Genomic DNA, 20,878 nt, shown 5'->3' with positions numbered 1-20,878 from the left:
AAATTCTCTCACCCTAGGGATTTTTCAGGAGCATAATTCCAATAGTTGGGGAGAATATGGTCTCAATTTTTTTTCAAGGATACAGTTAAGCATCACACATCTTACCCTTTATATTTTGCAGACATAAAGACCCAAGTCAATGAATTGCTACTTTTGGCACAACTATAACACCACCCGCAGTGCAACGAAGTGTGAGGAAAATTACCTTTCATGAGAATTACCATAGAGAAACAAATGAAAATGACATTGCTTTGGCTCAGCTTGCTACCCGAGTTGAGTTTTCAAATGTAGTTCAGAGTTTGCCTCCCAGATTCATCCATAAAGTTGCTGTCTAAAACAAGTGTATTCGTCACAGGGTTTGGATCCATTGTGGATGATGGTGAGCTGTTCAACATAATTTACTTAGTACAATTTTATCCTGGGATCTAATGAGGCATCTAGGGGATACCTCTTTAGACTCTTCATTAAAATGTGGATGTTTCTGGGCTTCCCTGGTGGCGCAGTGGTTGAGAATCGGCTTGCCAATGCAGGAGACATGGGTTCGAGTCCTGGTCTGGGAAGATCCCACATGCCGCGGAGCAACTAAGTCCGTGAGCCGCAACTACTGAGCCTGCGCGTCTGGAGCCTGTGCTCCGCAACAAGAGAGGCCGCGACAGTGAGAGGCCCGCGCACCGCGATGAAGAGTGGCCCCAGCTCGCCGCAGCTAGAGAAAGCCCTCGCACAGAAACGAAGACCCAACACAGCCAAAAATAAAAATTAATTAATTAATTAATTTTTTAAAAAAAGTGGATGTTTCTAATGTGTATGGCTCTGAGAAGAACAAGGTACTGTGGTTTAAAAAGTAAAAGGAATCAGACACCTGTCCTTGAGGAGTTCACAATTAATTGGAGCAGTGGTGAGGAAAGGGAGAGGTCAATAACATGATGAAAAGAACAGACTGTTTTAGATACTATAAGAAGGAACAAAATGCTATGGGAGTACAAGGGAGTAAAGGATTACAAAATGTATATTTGCCAGATGTAAACACTCCCGGCTAGCATATACTTCATATACTTTTTTGGTTTAAATTCTTCCTAATTTTAATGAGGATATATAATGATCATAAACATGAAAGTGTTTTGTGAATGTTTTGAGACTCAGTTGTGCAGTATTCTCTCCTCCTAACCATTGGCTTTTCTCTCTGCTGGTGTCATATTGTTGGTGTCTCTTGGGCATTTGTTTTGTTTCTCATGTTTTGAAACACCTGAAGTAACATGCAGGGGTCCCCAACCCCCAGGCCATGGACTGGTAGCGGTCTGCAGCCTGTTAGGAACCGGGCCACACAGCAGAAGATGAGCAGCGGGCGAGCGAGAGAAGCTCTATTTGCTGCTCCCCATCGCTCACATTACCAACTGAACCAACGCTCACATTACCGCCTGAACCAACCCTCCCACCCACTGGTCCATGGAAAAATTGTCTTCCACGAAAACGGTCCCTGGTGCCAAAAAGTTTGGGGACAGCTGCTATACAGCATAGAGTAGGGCAAATAGACCTGTGCAGCTTGTATCCTGCTTTCTTCTTGAGTAGCTTTTGGAAAATCAATGAACTTCTCTGAGCTTCAATTTCCTTACATGGAAAAATGTGAAGTTGGACAAGATCAGTGTGATGAACCCTCTTCTCATGAAAAAAAAGGGCATACACACACAATATTGCATGTAGTTTTGAGGGTTCCAATAACTCTTGAAGAGCCACAAATATGATATAATATTGGGTCATGTATGTGTATTGTTCCTTGCATGTAGACATTTATGACGCAGGAAATAAAATTAGGCAATAATTAAATAATAAAACAATCTTAATGCTTTTGCTCCTAGGAATATACAATTTATGTGTCTTCCGAGTCTTAGATATAGCTCTATTCAAAGAACATGTTTTTCGTTTTAACATTTGTTTGTGTAATAGGACCTACACAAAATAGACTTCAGCAAGCCAGGGTGGAAACCATAAGCACTGATGTGTGTAACAGAAAGGATGTGTATGATGGCCTGATAACTTCAGGAATGTTATGTGCTGGATTCATGGATGGAAAAGTAGATGCATGTAAGGTTAAGTCCAAAGTCAAGGTCAAAACTTTAAAAGGAAAGTTTCTGTTAACTATTTCTAATTTGGGCATATACTTTACCTGGGAGAAAAAAATGACATGAATTTTACCAAAGACTCAGTTTGCTTAAATAAACATGATAACAAAAATGATTGTACTGAGTGTTTACTATGCCAAAACAATGTTAAGCACTTTCTTATACATTATTTCATTTAATATAATGAGATTGAAGCATTACTATAATTATCCCTATTTTACAAATTAGGAAATTAAAGTCTATTGCTCCAAATTTCTGGTTCACACAATAACTCTTATGCTCTATTGTTATTTTCTTAAACAAATTTGTAATCAAAAGACAGAGAAACCTCTCCTCTGAAGACCACTTTATTCATCTCACGCATCTTGTTTTTATTCCCCCACCTCCAAATCTCTCTACTTTGTCCCTTTCATCCTTTCATGACTGACACCTGAAACAGATTTCGTCTCCATCCCAAGGCCTGCAATATTAACGTCAACTCATTTAAACGCTGGATTCTTAGTTCCTCAGTCACCTATTCTTAGGGTCACACCTTGAGCTTTGTCACCAAAAACTATTCCATTTCCAGCAACACTAAATCCCCAAGTCATCCTATTTAACAACAATCCTCAATCCTTCTGCCTGCTTTTCAACTACTTCTGTTTCTTTGGCCACACTCTGTTACACCCCAACCTTCCAACACTCACCCCTCAACATACACAACTTACACATACATTCTTTGTGTCCCTTCTCTGTTTTATTTTTATCTTTAGCTCTTGCACCATTCAGCACACAATATATTTTATTTAACTGGCTTATTATCTGTCTCTTTCACTAACCTAGAATGTGAGCTCCATGAAGGCACACATTTTAGAGCAACTATTTTATTTTACTGCTGTATTACCAACACCTAAAACAGTGCCTGGCACAAATATTTGTTGGCTGAATATCATCCTTCTTCAATTTCATAGAGACCTGTAGAGCACAGCTTCTCTGCTATTTCACATCCCATTAATCTTTTCCTTTCTTCCACCATCCACTTATCCAATTTAGATTTCACTGTGATCATTTTTTTTTTTTTTTTTTTTGGCCATGCCTTGCGGCATGTGGGATCTTAGTTCCCCCACCAGGGATCAAAGCCCTGCCCCCTGCAGTGGAAGCACAGAGTCTTAACCACTGGACCGCCAGGGAAGTCCCTGTGATCATTTTTTAAACACTTTTGCTAATACCCCAAGCCAACCTGATGCTCTCTCTTCCCAGTATTTCTGTCTGACAAAGTCCCAAACCTGGAAGAACTCAATTATTTAGTCTCTCTCTCTCTCTGCCTGTATCTGGGAAGTCAAATGCTCCTGGAAAAAATACAAGAGAGGGGGGTCTGGGCAAGATGGCAGAAGAGTAAGACGGGGAGATCACCTTCCTTCCCACAGATACAGTAGAAATACATCTACACGTGGAACTGCTCCTACAGAACAACCACTGAACGCTGGCAGAAGACGTCAGACCTCCCAAAAGGCAAGAAAATCCCCACGTACTTGGGTAGGGCAAAAGAAAAAAGAAATAACAGAGACAAAAGAAGAGACACGGGACCTGCACCAGTGGGAGGGAGCTGTGAAGGAGGAAAGGTTTCCACACACTAGGAAGCCCCTTCGCGGGCGGAGACTGCGGGTGGCGGAGGGGGCAGCTTCGGAGCAACGGAGGAGAGCACAGCCACAGGGGTGTGGAGGACAAAGCGGAGAGATTCCCACACAGAGGCTCAGCGCCGAGCAGCACTCACCAGCCCGAGAGGCTTGTCTGCTCCCCCGCCGGGGCGGGCGGAGGCTGGGAGCTGAGGCTCGGGCTTCGGTCGGATCACAGGGAGAGGACTGGGGTTGGCGGCGTGAACACAGCCTGAAGGGGTTAGCGCACCACAGCTAGCCGGGAGGGAGTCCGGGAAAAAGTCTGCAGCTGCCGAAGAGGCAAGAGACTTTTTCTTGCCTCTTTGTTTCACGGCGCGCAAGGAGAGGGGATTCAGAGCGCCGCCTAAACGAACTCCAGAGACGGGCGCGAGCCGCGGCTATCAGCGCGGACCCCACAGATGGGCATGAGACGCTAAGGCTGCTGCTGCCGCCACCAAGAAGCCTGTGTGTGAGCACAGGTCACTCTCCACACCGCCCCTCCCGGGAGCCGGTGCAGCCCGCCACGGCCAGGCTCCCGTGATCCGGGGACAACTTCCCCGGGAGAGCGCACGGCACGCCTCAAGCTGCTGCAACGTCACGCCGGCTTCTGCCGCCGCAGGCTCGCCCCGCCTCCTCCGTACTGCTCCCTCCCTGCGGCCTGAGTAAGCCAGAGCCCCCGAATCAGCTGCTCCTTTAACCCCGTTCTGTCTGGGCAGGGAACAGATGCTCTCAGGCGACCTACACGCAGAGGCGGGTCCAAATCCAAAGCTGAACCCCGGGAGCTTTACGAACAAAGAAGAGAAAGGGAAATCTCTCCCAGCAGCCTCAGAAGAAGTGGATTAAAGCTCCACAAACAACTTGATGTGCCTGCACCTGTTGAATACCTGAATAGACAACGAACCATCCCAAATTCAGGAGGTGGACTTTGGGAGCAGGATATATTAATTTTTCCCCTTTTCCTTTTTCTGTGACTGTATATGTGTATGCTTCTGGGCGAGATTTTGTCTGTATAGCTTTGCTTTCACCATTAGTCTTAGGGTTAGGTCCGTCCGTTTTTTTTTTGTTTGTTTGTTTGTTTGTTTGTTTTTTTACTTAAATTTTTTTTCTTCCCTAATAAATGTTTTCTTAATAATTTTTTCCTTATTTTCTATTTTTAAAAAAATTAAAAAAAACTTTTTTTAATAAGTTTTTTCATGTTTTATGTTAAAAAATTAAAAAATTTTTTTCATAATAAATTTTTTTCTTATTTTTTATTAAAAAAATTAATAAATCTATTTTTAAAAATTAAAAAAATTTTTTTCTTAATAATTTTTTTCTTATTTTTTATTATAATAGCTTTATTTTATTTTATTTTATCCTCTTTCTTTCTTTCTTTCTATTTTTTCTCCCTTTTATTCTGAGCCGTGTGGATGAAAGGCTCTTGGTGCTCCAGCCAGACATCAGGGCTGTGCCTCTGAGGTGGGAGAGCCAACTTCAGGACACTGGTCCACAAGAGACCTCCCAGCTCCACGTAATACCAAAAGGCGAAAATCTCTCAGAGATCTCCATCTCAATATCAAGACCCAGCTTCACTCAACGACCAGCAAGCTACAGTGCTGGACACCCTATGCCAAACAACTAGCAAGACAGGAACACAGCCCCATCCATTAACAGAGAGGCTGTCTAAAATCATAATAAGGCCACGCACACCACAAAACACACCACCAGACGGACGTGCCCACCAGAAAGACAAGATCCAGCCTCATCCACCAGAACACAGGCACTAGTTCCCTCCACCAGGAAACCTACACAACCCACTGAACCAACCTTAGCCACTGGGGACAGATACCAAAAAAACGGGAACTACGAACCTGCAGCCTGTTAAAAGGAGACCCCAAACACAGTAAGATAAGCAAAATGAGAAGACAGAAAAACACACAGCAGATGAAGGAACAGGGTCAAAACACACCAGACCTAACAAATGAAGAGGAAATAGGTAGTCTACCTGAAAAAGAATTCAGAATAATGGATAGTAAGGATGATCCAAAATCTTGGAAATAGAATAGACAAAATGCAAGAAACATTTAACAAGGACGTAGAAGAACTAAAGAGGAACCAAGCAACAATGAAAAGCACAATAAATGAAATTAAAAATACTCTAGATGGGATCAATAGCAGAATAACTGAGGCAGAAGAACGGATAAGTGACCTGGAAGATAAAATGGTGGAAATAACTACTGCAGAGCAGAATAAAGAAAAAAGAATGAAAAGAACTGAGGACAGTCTCAGAGACCTCTGGGACAACATTAAACGCACCAACATTCGAATTATAGGGGTCCCAGAAGAAGAAGAGAAAAAGAAAGGGATTGAGAAAATATTTGAAGAGATTATAGTTGAAAACTTCCCTAATATGGGAAAGGAAATACTTAATCAAGTCCTGGAAGCACAGAGAGTCCCATACAGGATAAATCCGAGAAACACACCAAGACACATATTAATCAAACTATCAAAAATTAAATATAAAGAAAACATATTAAAAGCAGCAAGGGAAAAACAACAAATAACACACAAGGGCATCCCCATAAGGTTAACAGCTGATCTTTCAGCAGAAACTCTGCAAGCCAGAAGGGAGTGGCAGGATATACTTAAAGTGATGAAGGAGAAAAACCTACAACCAAGATTACTCTACCCAGCAAGGATCTCATTCAGATTTGATGGAGAAATTAAAACCTTTACAGACAAGCAAAAGCTGAGAGAGTTCAGCACCACCAAACCAGCTTTACAACAAATGCTAAAGGAACTTCTCTAGGCAAGAAACACAAGAGAAGGAAAACACCTACAATAACAAACCCAAAACATTTAAGAAAATGGGAATAGGAACATACATATCGATAATTACCTTAAATGTAAATGGATTAAATGCTCCCACCAAAAGACACAGACTGGCTGAATGGATACAAAAACAAGACCCATATATATGCTGTCTACAAGAGACCCACTTCAGACCGAGAGACACATACAGACTGAAAGTGAGGGGATGGAAAAAGATATTCCCTGCAAATGGAAATCAAAAGAAAGCTGGAGTAGCAATTCTCATATCAGACAAAATAGACTTTAAAATAAAGACTATTACAAGAGACAAAGAAGGACACTATATAATGATCAAGGGATCACTCCAAGAGGAAGATATAACAATTGTAAATATTTATGCACCCAACATAGGAGCACCTCAATACATAAGGCAAATACTAACAGCCATAAAAGGGGAAATCGATAGTAACACAATCATAGTAGGGGACTTTAACACCCCACTTTCACCAATGGACAGATCATCCAAAATGAAAATAAATAAGGAAACACACGCTTTAAATGATACATTAAACAAGATGGACTTAATTGATATTTGTAGGACATTCCACCCAAAAACAACAGAATACACATTTTTCTCAAGTGCTCATGGAACATTCTCCAGGATAGATCATATCTTGGGTCACAAATCAAGCCTTGGTAAATTTTAAAAAATTGAAATCGTATCAAGTATCTTTTCCGACCACAACGCTATGAGACTAGATATCAACTACAGGAAAAGATCTGTAAAAAATACAAACACATGGAGGCTACACAATACACTACTTAATAACGAAGTGATCACTGAAGAAATCAAAGGGGAAATCAAAAAATACCTAGAAACAAATGACAATGGAGACACGACGACCCAAAACCTATGGGATGCAGCAAAAGCAGTGCTAAGAGGGAAGTTTATAGCAATACAAGCCTACCTCAAGAAACAGGAAACATCTCGAAGAAACAACCTAACCTTGCACCTAAAGCAATTAGAGAAAGAAGAACAAAAAAACCCCAAAGCTAGCAGAAGGAAAGAAATCATAAACATCAGATCAGAAATAAATGAAAAAGAAATGAAGGAGACAATAGCGAAGATCAATAAAACTAAAAGCTGGTTCTTTGGGAAGATAAACAAAATTGATAAACCATTAGCCAGACTCATCAAGAGAAAAAGGGAGAAGACTCAAATCAATAGAATTAGAAATGAAAAAGGAGAAGTAACCACTGACACTGCAGAAATACAAACGATCATGAGAGATTACTACAAGCAACTCTATGCCAATAAAATGGACAACCTGGAAGAAATGGACAGATTCTTAGAAATGCACAACCTGCCGAGACTGAACCAGGAAGAAATAGAAAATATGAACAGACCAATCACAAGCACTGAAATTGAAACTGTGATTAAAAATCTTCCAACACACAAAAACCCAGGACCAGATGGCTTCACAGGCGAATTCTATCAAACATTTAGAGAAGAGCTAATACCTATCCTTCTCAAACTCTTCCAAAATATTGCAGAGGGAGGAACACTCCCAAACTCATTCTACGAGGCCACCATCACCCTGATACCAAAACCAGGCAAAGATGTCACAAAGAAAGAAAACTACAGGCAATATCACTGATGAACATAGATGCAAAAATCCTCAACAAAATACTAGCAAACAGAATCCAACAGCACATTAAAAGGATTATACACCATGATCAAGTGGGGTTTATTCCAGGAATGCAAGGATTCTTCAATATACGCAAATCAATCAACGTGATACATCATATTAACAAACGGAAGGAGAAAAACCATATGATCATCTCAATAGATGCAGAGAAAGCTTTCAACAAAATTCAACACCCATTTATGATAAAAGCCCTGCAGAAACTAGGCATAGAGGGAACTTTCCTCAACATAATAAAGGCCATATATGACAAACCCACAGCCAACATTGTCCTCAATGGTGAAAAACTGAAACCATTTCCACTAAGATCAGGAAGAAGACAAGGTTGCCCACTCTCACCACTATTATTCAACATAGTTTTGGAAGTGTTAGCCACAGCAATCAGAGAAGAAAAAGAAATAAAAAGAATCCAAATCGGAAAAGAAGAAGTAAAGCTGTCACTGTTTGCAGATGACGTGATACTATACATAGAAAATCCTAAAGATGCTACCAGAAAACTACTAGAGCTAATCAATGAATTTGGTAAAGTAGCAGGATACAAAATTAATGCACAGAAATCTCTTGCATTCCTATATACTAATGATGAAAAATCTGAAAGTGAAATTAAGAAAACACTCCCGTTTACCATTGCAACAAAAAGAATAAAATATCTAGGAATAAACCTACCTAAGGAGACAAAAGACCTGTATGCAGAAAATTATAGGACACTGATGAAAGAAATTAAAGCTGATACAAATAGATGGAGAGATATACCATGTTCTTGGATTGGAAGAATCAACATTGTGAAAATGACTCTATTACCCAAAGCAATCTACAGATTCAATGCAATCCCTATCAAACTACCACTGGCATTTTTCACAGAACTAGAACAAAAAATTTCACAATTTGTATGGAAACACAAAAGACCCCGAATAGCCAAAGCAATCTTGAGAACGAAAAATGGAGCTGGAGGAAACAGGCTCCCTGACTTCAGACTATATTACAAAGCTACAGTAATCAAGACAGTTTGGTACTGGCACAAAAACAGAAATATAGATCAATGGAACAGGATAGAAAGCCCAGAGATAAGCTCATGCACATATTGTCACCTTATCTTTGATAAAGGAGGCAAGCATATACAGTGGAGAAAAGACAGCCTCTTCAATAAGTGGTGCTGGGAAAATTGGACAGGTACATGTAAAAGTATGAAATTAGAACACTCCCTGACACCATACACAAAAATAAACTCAAAATGGATTAAAGACCTAAGTGTAAGGCCAGACACTATCAAACTCTTAGAGGAAAACATAGGCAGAACACTCTATGACATAAATCACAGCAAGATCCTTTTTGACCCAGCTCCTAGAGGAATGGAAATAAAAACACAAATAAACAAATGGGACCTAATGAAACTTAAAAGCTTTTGCACAGCAAAGGAAACCATAAACAAGATCAAAACACAACCCTCAGAATGGGAGAAAATATTTGCAAATGAAGCAACTGACAAAGGATTAATCTCCAAGATTTACAAGCAGCTCATGCAGCTCAGTAACAAAAAAACAAACAACCCAATCCAAAAATGGGCAGAAGACCTAAATAGACATTTCTCCAAAGAAGATATACAGATTGCCAACAGACACATGAAAGAATGCTCAACATCATTAATCATTAGAGAAATGCAAATCAAAACTACAATGAGATATCATCTCACACCGGTCAGAATGGCCATCATCAAAAAATCTAGAAACAATAAATGCTGGAGAGGGTGTGGAGAAAAGGGAACCCTCTTGCACTGTTGGTGGGAATGTAAATTGATACAGCCACTATGGAGAACAGTATGGAGGTTCCTTAAAAAACTAAAAATAGAACTACCATACGACCCAGCAATCCCACTACTGGGCATATACCCTGAGAAAACCATAATTCAGAAAGAGTCATGTACCAAAATGTTCATTGCAGCTCTGTTTACAATAGCCAGGACATGGAAGCAACCTAGGTGTCCATCATCGGATGAATGGATAAAGAAGATGTGGCACATATATACAATGGAATATTACTCAGCCATAAAAAGAAATGAAATGGAGGTATTTGTAATGAGGTGGATGGAGTTAGAGTCTGCCATACAGAGTGAAGTAAGTCAGAAAGAGAAAAAGAAATACAGTATGCTAACACATATATAAGGAATCTAAGGGAAAAAAAAAAAAAAAAAAAGGTCATGAAGAACCTAGTGGCAAGACGGGAATAAAGACACAGACCCACTAGAGAATGGACTTGAGGATATGGGGAGGGGGAGGGGTGAGATGTGACAGGGTGAGAGAGTGTCATGGACATATATACACTACCAAATGTAAAATTAGATAGCTAGTGGGAAGCAGCCGCATAGCACAGGGAGATCAGCTCGGTGCTTTGTGACCACCTAGAGGGGTGGGATAGGGAGGGTGGGAGGGAGGGAGATGCAAGAGGGAAGAGAGATGGGAACATATGTATATGTATAGCTGATTCACTTTGTTATAAAGTAGAAAGTAACACATCATTGTAAAGCAATTATACTTCAATAAAGATGTTTTAAAAAAAAAACAAAAAAAACAACCCCATTAAAAAATGAGCAGAAGAGCTAAATAGACATTTCTCCAAAGAAGACATACAGATGGCCAAAAGGCACAATAAAAGCTGCTCAACATCACTGATTACTAGAGAAATGCAAATCAAAAGTACAATGAGGTATCACCTCACACCAGTTAGAGTGTGCATCATCAGAAAATCTAGAAACAATAAATGCTGGAGAGGGTGTGGAGAAAAGGGAACCCTCTTGCTCTGTTGGTGGGAATGTAAATTTGTACAGCCACTATGGAGAACAGTATGGAGGTTCCTTAAAAAACTAAAAATAGAACTACCATATGACCCAGCAATCCCACTCCTGGACATATATCCTGAAAAAACCATAATTCAAAAAGAGTCATGTACCACAATGTTCATTGCAGCAGTATTTACAATAGCCAGGACATGGAAGCAACCTAAGTGTCCATCGACAGATGAATGGATAAAGAAGATGTGGCCCAAAAAAAAAAAAAAAAAAAAGATGTGGCACATATATACAATGGAATATTACTCAGCCATAAAAAGAAACGAAATTGAGTTATTTTTAGTGAGGCGGATGGATTTAGAGACTGTCATATAGAGTGAAGTAAGTCAGAAAGAGAAAAACAAATATCATATATTAACGCATATATGTGGAATCTAGAAAAATAGTACAGGTGAACCGGTTTGTAAGGCAGAAATAGAGACACAGATGTAGAGAACAAACGTATTGACACCAAGGGGGGAAGACTGGGGGGTGTTGGTGGTGGTGTGATGAATTGGGAGATTGGGATTGACATGTATACACTAATATGTATAAAATAGATAACTGATAAGAAACTGCCATATAAAAAATAAAATAAAATTCAAAAATAAGAACTTCCAATACAATGTTGAAACATGAAAAAAGAAAGAATATAAGAATAATTTGTACATAAGACTATAAAAAGTGAGAAGCAAAAAAAAAATGAGAAGCAAATAAATAATTCTAAAATTTTTGTTTTTTAATACATTTGAAAGGAAGTCTATAGATAAATCTTAAATCTTTTTAACCCCCATTCCTCTGTGTGATCTATTCTTCCTTTTTCTACATTTGGAACATTAATTCTTCACAAACAAATATGATGTCAATGAGTACAAACTGCTCAAGGTAATAAGGGAATTACAAATGTCTTTTCTAATGACTTTTAACTAGAGTTGCACTCTTTTCTTCATTGCTAATAATAGCATATTGTATATAAAACTCAAACACATTGATTTCTGGACCACAACCCCCCCATAAACTCTTTACAATCACTCAAAATGTTCCCCTTTTCCCCTGTTCACCTTAGAGCCACAAATTAAGGTTTAGGTTGTTAAGAAACACAACAAATCAAACAAAAACAACTTTCACACTTAATTGACTGTATTTCTAGAACTGGTACACACTAGGATTTTCTTTTCAGATGGACAGTAATATAAACAGGATGATTACTCTTAACATTATTTTTATTTTTACTTCAAAGTGTTTCTAACCTGTAGAAAAAAAAAATGGTGATTACACACCAATAAAGGTAATTCAATTAATCCAATTATTTTTTAAACATCAATATCTTTAATAGTCACGTATTTACTCAAGAATTACCATGTACCAGTCACCATTTTTGGCATTGAAGGGATGGGGATAAATAAACATACAGTTTTAATTCAGTTTATTTTAAGGCTTATGTAAATATCAATTCTGGTTAAATGTTATAGCTGGTTAATGGCAAAAGAAATCTACCGGAAAGATAAGGAGAGAAATGAAAGTGACATAAAGAAAAAGAGACAGGAAAAATAGGCTGAAGTAAAAATCTGAGAAAAGCAAAAGACTTACATCTGGTCAACAGACTAAGAAACCATTTAGACCTCTCCATTCTTATTATTTTTCCTTTTCAAGATTTTCAAAATTTTCCCCTCCAGGTCCAAAATCTTTAAAAATCCAATGGTCCCATTCCCTATTCAGATACATCAGTATGCCTACTCAATAGGTTTTTGACAAATTGACTTTGGCTTCCTTGGCTTTGTGCCTCACAGGAATAGTAAGGGATGAGGGTGCTGGGATGAGTGGAAGAGGTGCTGTTGAAAAGCTATCTCTACTCTTTCCATTGATGATCCACACCCCAGTGTAGTTAAGTCTCAGGGTTTTCTCCATTTGGAATACTACACAAATAAACATTTATTTATTAGTTTTCGTCACCCATGACTAAAGTGAAGAAAATATATCTTATTTGTTGTTGTGCATGCCAGGACCAAGTAGAACACCGGGCACATAATATGTTAGTTGAACCATTTAATTGTTCTTCAGATTTATTTGGGGCTAATTTCCAACTAACAACTCATCAGCTACTGGTTGTTTGGATTTCTCTATTACCTTAAAATCCATTTAACTGGATTTCATACTACTTTTAAAGACTCCTTTGTACACAGAAATATTTTGACTATTTTTCTAGTAAGTCACTCTGTATTTAGATATAATGATATATATAGGTGTAAATATATTTCTAATATTTAGTCCCTTTTCCTTTCCTAAAAATGAGTTACTCTGAAATAGATTTCTTGGATTATTGCATTCCTACAGTGAGGTTCTGAATAATATTACATTTCTCTTTACCTCACACAGAAATATGAGTTTCTTTTCTTTTTTTAAAAAATTAAGATATAGTTGTCATGTAACCTTATAGTTTCAGGTGTACAATGTAATGATGCGATATTGTGAAATGATCACCACAATGTCTAGTTAACATCTGTCATCATACATAGTTACAATTTTTTTTCTTGTGATGAAAACTTTTCAGATTTACTCTTAGCAATTTTCAAATATAAAATACGGTATTATTAACTATAATCACCATGCTCTACATTACATCCCCATGACTTATTTATTTATAACTAGAAGTTTTTACCTTTAGACCCCCTTCACCCATCCCCCACCCCCACCTCTGGCAACCACCTAGAGTCTCTTTTCATGTAGTAACACCCGTCAGTGGATTTTAAGTTATTTAAAATAAATTAAAATTGATTGTTTAAATCAATTTTGGGTTTTATCCAATAGGTATAAAAGAACTCTGCCAAGTGAAAACATATCAAAGTAGAAATCAGGGCCTAATGATTTTAATTTGAAAACCAAACTTGTCGTTTAAATGAGAGGTTTCCCTCAGCTTCCGTAATAGTGTCTTAGGCTCTAAGACTTCAGCATTGTCAGTGTAGGACTAGGAATAGATACCAAAAAAATGAGACGACAGGTGGCCCCCAAACTGAATAAGAGTAAATTAATATCTCTGAAGTAACATAATTTCAAGTTTTAAAATGCACTTAAAGCTTTACCAGAACTTTTAAAATCATACATATTTTTAAAAATAAGACTTAAGATACAAACATATCTGTTTTATCTATTAAGTATTTTTACAGGAAAATATCATGATAGATTGTCTTTAATTTAAATCTCTTCTGTTTTAAAATGTTTTTAATCTTGGTAAAATTGACACCCATATTATAAGAAACACTGCAATAATGACCATTCCTCTGGCTAATGTTTGCATACATGCAAAATTATTTCCTTAGGATAAATTATCTTCTGCACTTTCACAATTTCTGGAGTGCCATCCCATGATTAACAAACTACTCTATGTCCCAAATATATTTTTCACTGAATATTGCAATATACGCCTGCAAAATTCAAATACAGTTCTTTCCTATGGACACAGCATTTTTTATAGCCCTCTCAAGTATGAGTTTATTATCAAAGATTGTCTTGTCCTCCTCACTCCTTACTGTCACCTTGGATCATTACTTTCCACGGCCCTGTAAACTGCCTTGTTCCTTTGAGGCTCGCACAATTCTGCTCTCTACCCCTTTCCTTCCTTATCACTGTCCTCGTGGACCTATGATCATGCCTTCCATTTATTAAAGACTGAAACTTGTTTCCCTATCTCATTCTCTACTCCAAGTCCTACATTTACCCTACGTAGCTTCAGTGTCTGTGTGGTTGATCTCCAACATTGCAATCATTTGTTTCCTTAACTGTCTCATCACTATAATCTTCCCTTCAAATATTACTCTCATGCCCACAGCCTAGACTTTGTCATGACTTGGAATTACTCTCTCTGAATCATAACTTTGGACAATGATAACTATCCTAACCTTCCTTCTTACAGTCTTAGTTACTTCTAGTGCATAATGCATCCTTTTTTAAAAAAATTATTATTCATTGGCTTTTCCAGTCAATGAATTCTTCATATCCTTCAGTTGCTACCTCCACCAAACACACATACACACACAATCATCTTTTTTTCTGTCATGATCCTTAGGTTCACCATTCCAAAAAATTTTTCAATGATGTCTTAAACTCTACTAAATTCTCTTGTCCTGTATTTCCTTCATCATTCATACCTGGATAAATTCTAGAGAGAACATAACTATCTGAACAATGGCTTACCTCTGCCCAGACAGACCACTGAGTAATGCAACAAATGTGCACGAAGTACCAGTTCATCTGAGTCCCCAGCTCACTAACTACTATTTCTACTACATCCCCTTACTCTGTACTCTGGCTTTCTACGACTGTTTTCAATTTCTCGTTTTCAACTTCTCAAACTTCCAGTTCTCACCACCTGTGCTCTCATGTTTCTACTACTTCAAATCAATGATCGATTAGATGAGAATTCCTTCAACTTCCTGACATCAAACTAACAAACCTACCTATATCCATTCATACTCTCAAGAGGATGACTACCATTTATCCAAGCTCTCCAATCCATTAGGTTGAACTGTATGAAATTGTCAGTATATGACTACTTTTGTCCTACACAAATGGCAATTTCATATGTGTGAACTTAATAGTTTAAAATTCATGATCCTTCAATGTGCTCTCACTTCCTCTTGCGAGAACACCAGAATCACAACTGGCTGCTGGACAATCATTGACAGGAAGACACTGGACTTCACCAAGGAGGATACCCCACGTCCAAGGACAGAGGAGAAGCCACAGTGAGACGGTAGGAGGGGCACAATGAGAGTAAAATCAAATCCCATAACTGCTGGGTGGGTGACTCACAGACTGGTGAACACTTATACCACAGAAGTCCACCCACTGGAGTGAAGGTTCTGAACCCCACGTCAGGCTTCCCAACCTGGGGTTCTGGCAACGGGAGGAGGAATTCATAGAGAATCAGACTTTGAAGCCTAGTGGGAATTGATTGCAGGACTTTGACAGGACTGGAGGAAACAGAGACACCACTCTTGGAGGGCGCACACGGAATAGTGTGTGCATCAGGACCCGGGGGAAGGAGCAGTGACCCTGGGGGAGACTGAACCAGACCTACCTGCTGGTGTTGGAGGGTCTCCTGCAGAGGTGGTGGCTGGCTCTGTTTCACCGTGGGGACAAGGACACTGGCAACGGAGGTTCTGGGAAGTACTCCTTGGCGTGAGCCCTCCCAGAGTCTGCCATTAGCCCCACCAAAGAGCCCAGGTAGGCTCCAGTGTTGGGTTGCCTCAGGCAAAACAACCAACAGGGAGGGAACCCAGCCACACCCATCAACAGTCAAGTGGATTAAAGTTTTACGGAGCTCTGACCACCACAGCAACAGTCAGCTCTACCCACCACCAGAGCCTCCCATCGAGCCTCTTAGATAGCCTCAACCACCAGAGGGCAGACAGCAGAAGCAAGAAAAACTACAATCCTGCAGCCTGTGGAACAAAAACCACATTTACAGAAAGATAGACAAGATGAAAAGGCAGAGGGCTATATACCAGATGAAGGAACAAGAAAAAACCCCAGAAAAACAACTAAATGAAGTGGAGATAGGCAACCTTCCAGAAAAAGAATTCAGAATAATGATAGTGAAGATGATCCAGGACCTTGGAATAAGAATGGAGGCAAAGATTGAGAAGATGCAAGAAATGATTAACAAAGACCTAGAAGAATTAAAGAACAAACAAACAGAGATGACCAATACAATAACTGAAATGAAAACTACACTAGAAGGAATCAATAGTAGAATAACTGAGGCAGAAGAACGGATAAGTGACCTGGAAGACAGAATGGTGGAATTCACTGCTGCGGAACAGACTAAAGAAAAAAGAATGAAAAGAAATGAAGACAGCCTAAGAGACCTCTGGGACAACATTAAACGCAACAACATGCGTATTATAGGGGTCTCAGAAGGAGAAGAGAGAGAGAAAGGACCAGAGAAAATATTTGAAGAGATTATAGTCGAAAACTTCCCTAACATGGGAAAGGAAATAGCCACCCAAGTCCAGGAAGCACAGAGAGTCCCATACAGGATAAACCCAAGGAGAAGCATGCCGAGACACATAGTAATCAAAGTGGCAAAAATTAAAGACAAAGAAAAATTATTGAAAGCAGCAAGGGAAAAACGACAAATAACATACAAGGGAACTCCCATAAGGTTAACAGCTGATTTCTCAGCAGAAACTCTACAAGCCAGAAGGGAGTGGCATGATATACTTAAAGTGATGAAAGGGAAGAACCTACAACCAAGATTACTCTACTGGGAAGGATCTCATTTAGATTTGATGGAGAAATCAAAAGTTTTACAGACAAGCAAAAGCTAAGAGAATTCAGCACCACCAAACCAGCTCTACAACAAATACTAAAGGAACTTCTCTAAGTGGGAAACACAAGAGAAGAAAAAGACCTACAAAAACAAACCCAAAACAATTAAGAAAATGGTCATAGGAACATACATATCGATAATTACCTTAAACGTGAATGGATTAAATGCTCCAACCAAAAGACACAGGCTTGCTGAATGGATACAAAAAGAAGTCCCATATATATGCTGTCTACAAGAGACCCACTTTAGACCTAGGTACACATACAGACTGAAAGTGAGGGGATGGAAAAAGATATTCCATGCAATTGGAAATCAAAAGAAAGCTGGAGTAGCTACACTCATATCAGATAAAATAGACTTTAAAATAAAGAATGTTACAAGAGACAAGGAAGGACACTATATAATGATCAAGGGATCAATCCAAGAAGAAGATATAACAATTATAAATATATATGCACCCAACATAGGAGCACCTCAATACATAAGGCAACTGCTAACAGCCATAAAAGAGGAAATTGACAGTAACACAATAATAGTGGGGGACTTTAACACCTCACTTACACCAATGGACAGATCACCCAAAATGAAAATAAATAAGGAAACAGAAGCTTTAAATGACACAAGAGACCAGATAGATTTAATTGATATTTATAGGACATTCCATCCAAAAACAGCAGATTACATGTTCTTCTCAAGTGTGCACGGAATATTCTCCAGGATAGATCACATCTTGGGTCACAAATCAAGCCTCAGTAAATTTAAGAAAATTGAAATCATATCAAGCATCTTTTCTGACCACAACGCTATATGAGATTAGAAATGAATTACAGTGAAAAAAACGTAAAAAACACAAACACATGGAGGCTAAACAATACGTTACTAAATAACCAAGCGATCACTGAAGAAATCAAAGAGGAAATCAAAAAATACCTAGAGACAAATGACAATGAAAACACGATGATCCAAAACCTATGGGATGCAGCAAAAGCAGTTCTAAGAGGGAAGTTTATAGCTATTCAAGCCTACCTAAAGAAACAAGAAAAATATCAAATAAACAATCTAACCTTACACCTAAAAGAACTAGAGAAAGAAGAACAAACAAAACCCAAAGTTAGCAGAAGGAAAGAAATCATAAAGATCAGAGCAGAAATAAATGAAATAGAAACAAAGAAAACAATAGCCAAGATCAATAAAACTAAAAGCTGGTTCTTTGAGAAGATAAACAAAATTGATAAGCCATTAGCCAGACTCATCAAGAAAAAGAGGGAGAGAACTCAAATCAATAAAATCAGAAATGAAAAAGGAGAAGTTACAGCAGACACCGCAGAAACACAAAGCATCCTAAGAGACTACTACAAGCAACTCTATGCCAATAAAATGGACAACCTGGAAGAAACGGACAAATTCTTAGAAAGGTATAAACTTCCAAGACCGAACCAGGAAGAAACAGAAAATATGAACAGACCAATCACAAGTAATGAAATTGAAACTGTGATCAAAAATATTCCAACAAACAAAAGTCCAGGACCAGATGGCTTCACAGGTGAATTCTATCAAACATTTAGAGAAGAGCTAACACCCATCCTTCTCAAACTCCTCCAAAAAATTGCAGAGGAAGGAACACTCCCAAACTCATTCTATGAGGCCACCATCACCCTGATACCAAAACCAGACAAAGACACTACAAAAAAAGAAAATTACAGACTAATACCACTGATGAATATAGATGCAAAAATCCTCAACAAAATACTAGCAAACAGAATCCAACAACACATTAAAAGGATCATACACCACGATCAAGTGGGATTTATCCCAGGGATGCAAGGATTCTTCAATATACGCAAATCAATCAATGTGATACACCATATTAACAAATTGAAGAATAAAAACCATCTGATTATCTCAATAGATGCAGAAAAAGCTTTTGACAAAATTCAACACCCATTTATGATAAAAACTCTCCAGAAAGTGGGCATAGAGGGAACCTACCTCAACATGATAAAGGCCATATATGACAAACCCACAGCAAACATCATTCTCAACGGTGAAAAACTGAAAGCATTTCCTCTAAGATCAGGAACGAGACAAGGATGTCCACTCTCACCACTATTATTCAACATAGTTCTGGAAGTCCTAGCCATGGCAATCAGAGAAGAAAAGGAAATAAAAGAATACAAATTGGAAAAGGAGAAGTAAAACTGTCACTGTTTGCAGATGACATGATACTATACATAGAGAATCCTAAAACTGCCACCAGAAAACTGCTAGAGCTAATTAATGAATATGGTAAAGTTGCAGGATACAAAATTAATGCACAGAAATCTCTTGCATTCCTATACACTAATGATGAAAAATCTGAAAGAGAAATTATGGAAACACTCCCATTTACCATTGCAACAAAAAGAATAAAATACCTAGGAATAAACCTACTTAGGGAGACAAAAGACCTGTATGCAGAAAACTATAAGACACTGATGAAAGAAATTAAAGATGATACCAACAGATGGAGAGATATACCATGTTCTTGGATTGGAAGAATCAACATTGTGAAAATGACTATACTACCCAAAGCAATCTACAGATTCAATGCAATCCCTATCAAATTACCAATGGCACTTTTTACGGAACTAGAACAAATCATCTTAAAATTTGTATGGAGACACAAAAGACCCTGAATAGCCAAAGCAGTCTTGAGGGAAAAAAATGGAGCTGGAGGAATCAGATTCCCTGACTTCAGACTATACTACAAAGCTACAGTAATCAAGACAATATGGTACTGGCACAAAAACAGAAACATAGATCAATGGAACAAGATAGAAAGCCCAGAGATAAACCCACGCACCTATGGTCAACTAATCTATGACAAAGGAGGCAAAGATATACAATGGAGAAAAGACAGTCTCTTCAATAAGTGGTGCTGGGAAAACTGGACAGCTACATGTAAAAGAATGAAATTAGAATACTCCCTAACACCATACACAAAAATAAACTCAAAATGGATTAGAGACCTAAATGTAAGACTGGACACTATAAAACTGTTAGAGGAAAACATAGGAAGAACACTCTTTGACATCAATCACAGCAAGATCTTTTTTGATCCACCTCCTAGAGTAATGGAAATAAAAACAAAAATAAACAAATGGGACCTAATGAAACTTCAAAGCTTTTGCACAGCAAAGGAAACCATAAACAAGACGAAAAGACAACCCTCAGAATGGGAGAAAATATTTGCAAACGAATCAATGGACAAAGGATTAATCTCCAAAATATATAAACAGCTCATTCAGCTCAATATTAAAGAAACCAACACTCCAATCCAAAAATGGGCAGAAGATCTAAATAGACATTTCTCCAAAGAAGACATACAGACGGCCATAAAGTGCATGAAAAGATGCTCAACATCACTATTTATTAGAGAAATGCAAATCAAAACTACAATGAGGTATCACCTCACACCAGTTAGAATGGGCATCATCAGA

General features: G+C 38.4%; 1 protein-coding gene across 1 annotated transcript in view; it reads left to right on the top strand.

Annotated features, from left to right (window-relative positions):
- The window catches only part of TMPRSS11F (transmembrane serine protease 11F), a 146,168-nt gene that overhangs the window by 82,882 nt on the left and 42,408 nt on the right, over positions 1–20,878 (top strand). Inside the window, 3 exon segments of the mRNA XM_061191010.1 lie at positions 122–292; positions 294–379; positions 1,942–2,084. Of these exon segments, the coding sequence (XP_061046993.1) occupies positions 122–292; positions 294–379; positions 1,942–2,084 (400 nt within the window).

Source organism: Eubalaena glacialis, chromosome 5 (assembly GCF_028564815.1).
Source record: "Eubalaena glacialis isolate mEubGla1 chromosome 5, mEubGla1.1.hap2.+ XY, whole genome shotgun sequence".
Lineage (NCBI taxonomy): Eukaryota > Metazoa > Chordata > Mammalia > Artiodactyla > Balaenidae > Eubalaena > Eubalaena glacialis.
This window is presented reverse-complemented; position numbering and strand designations above follow the sequence as displayed.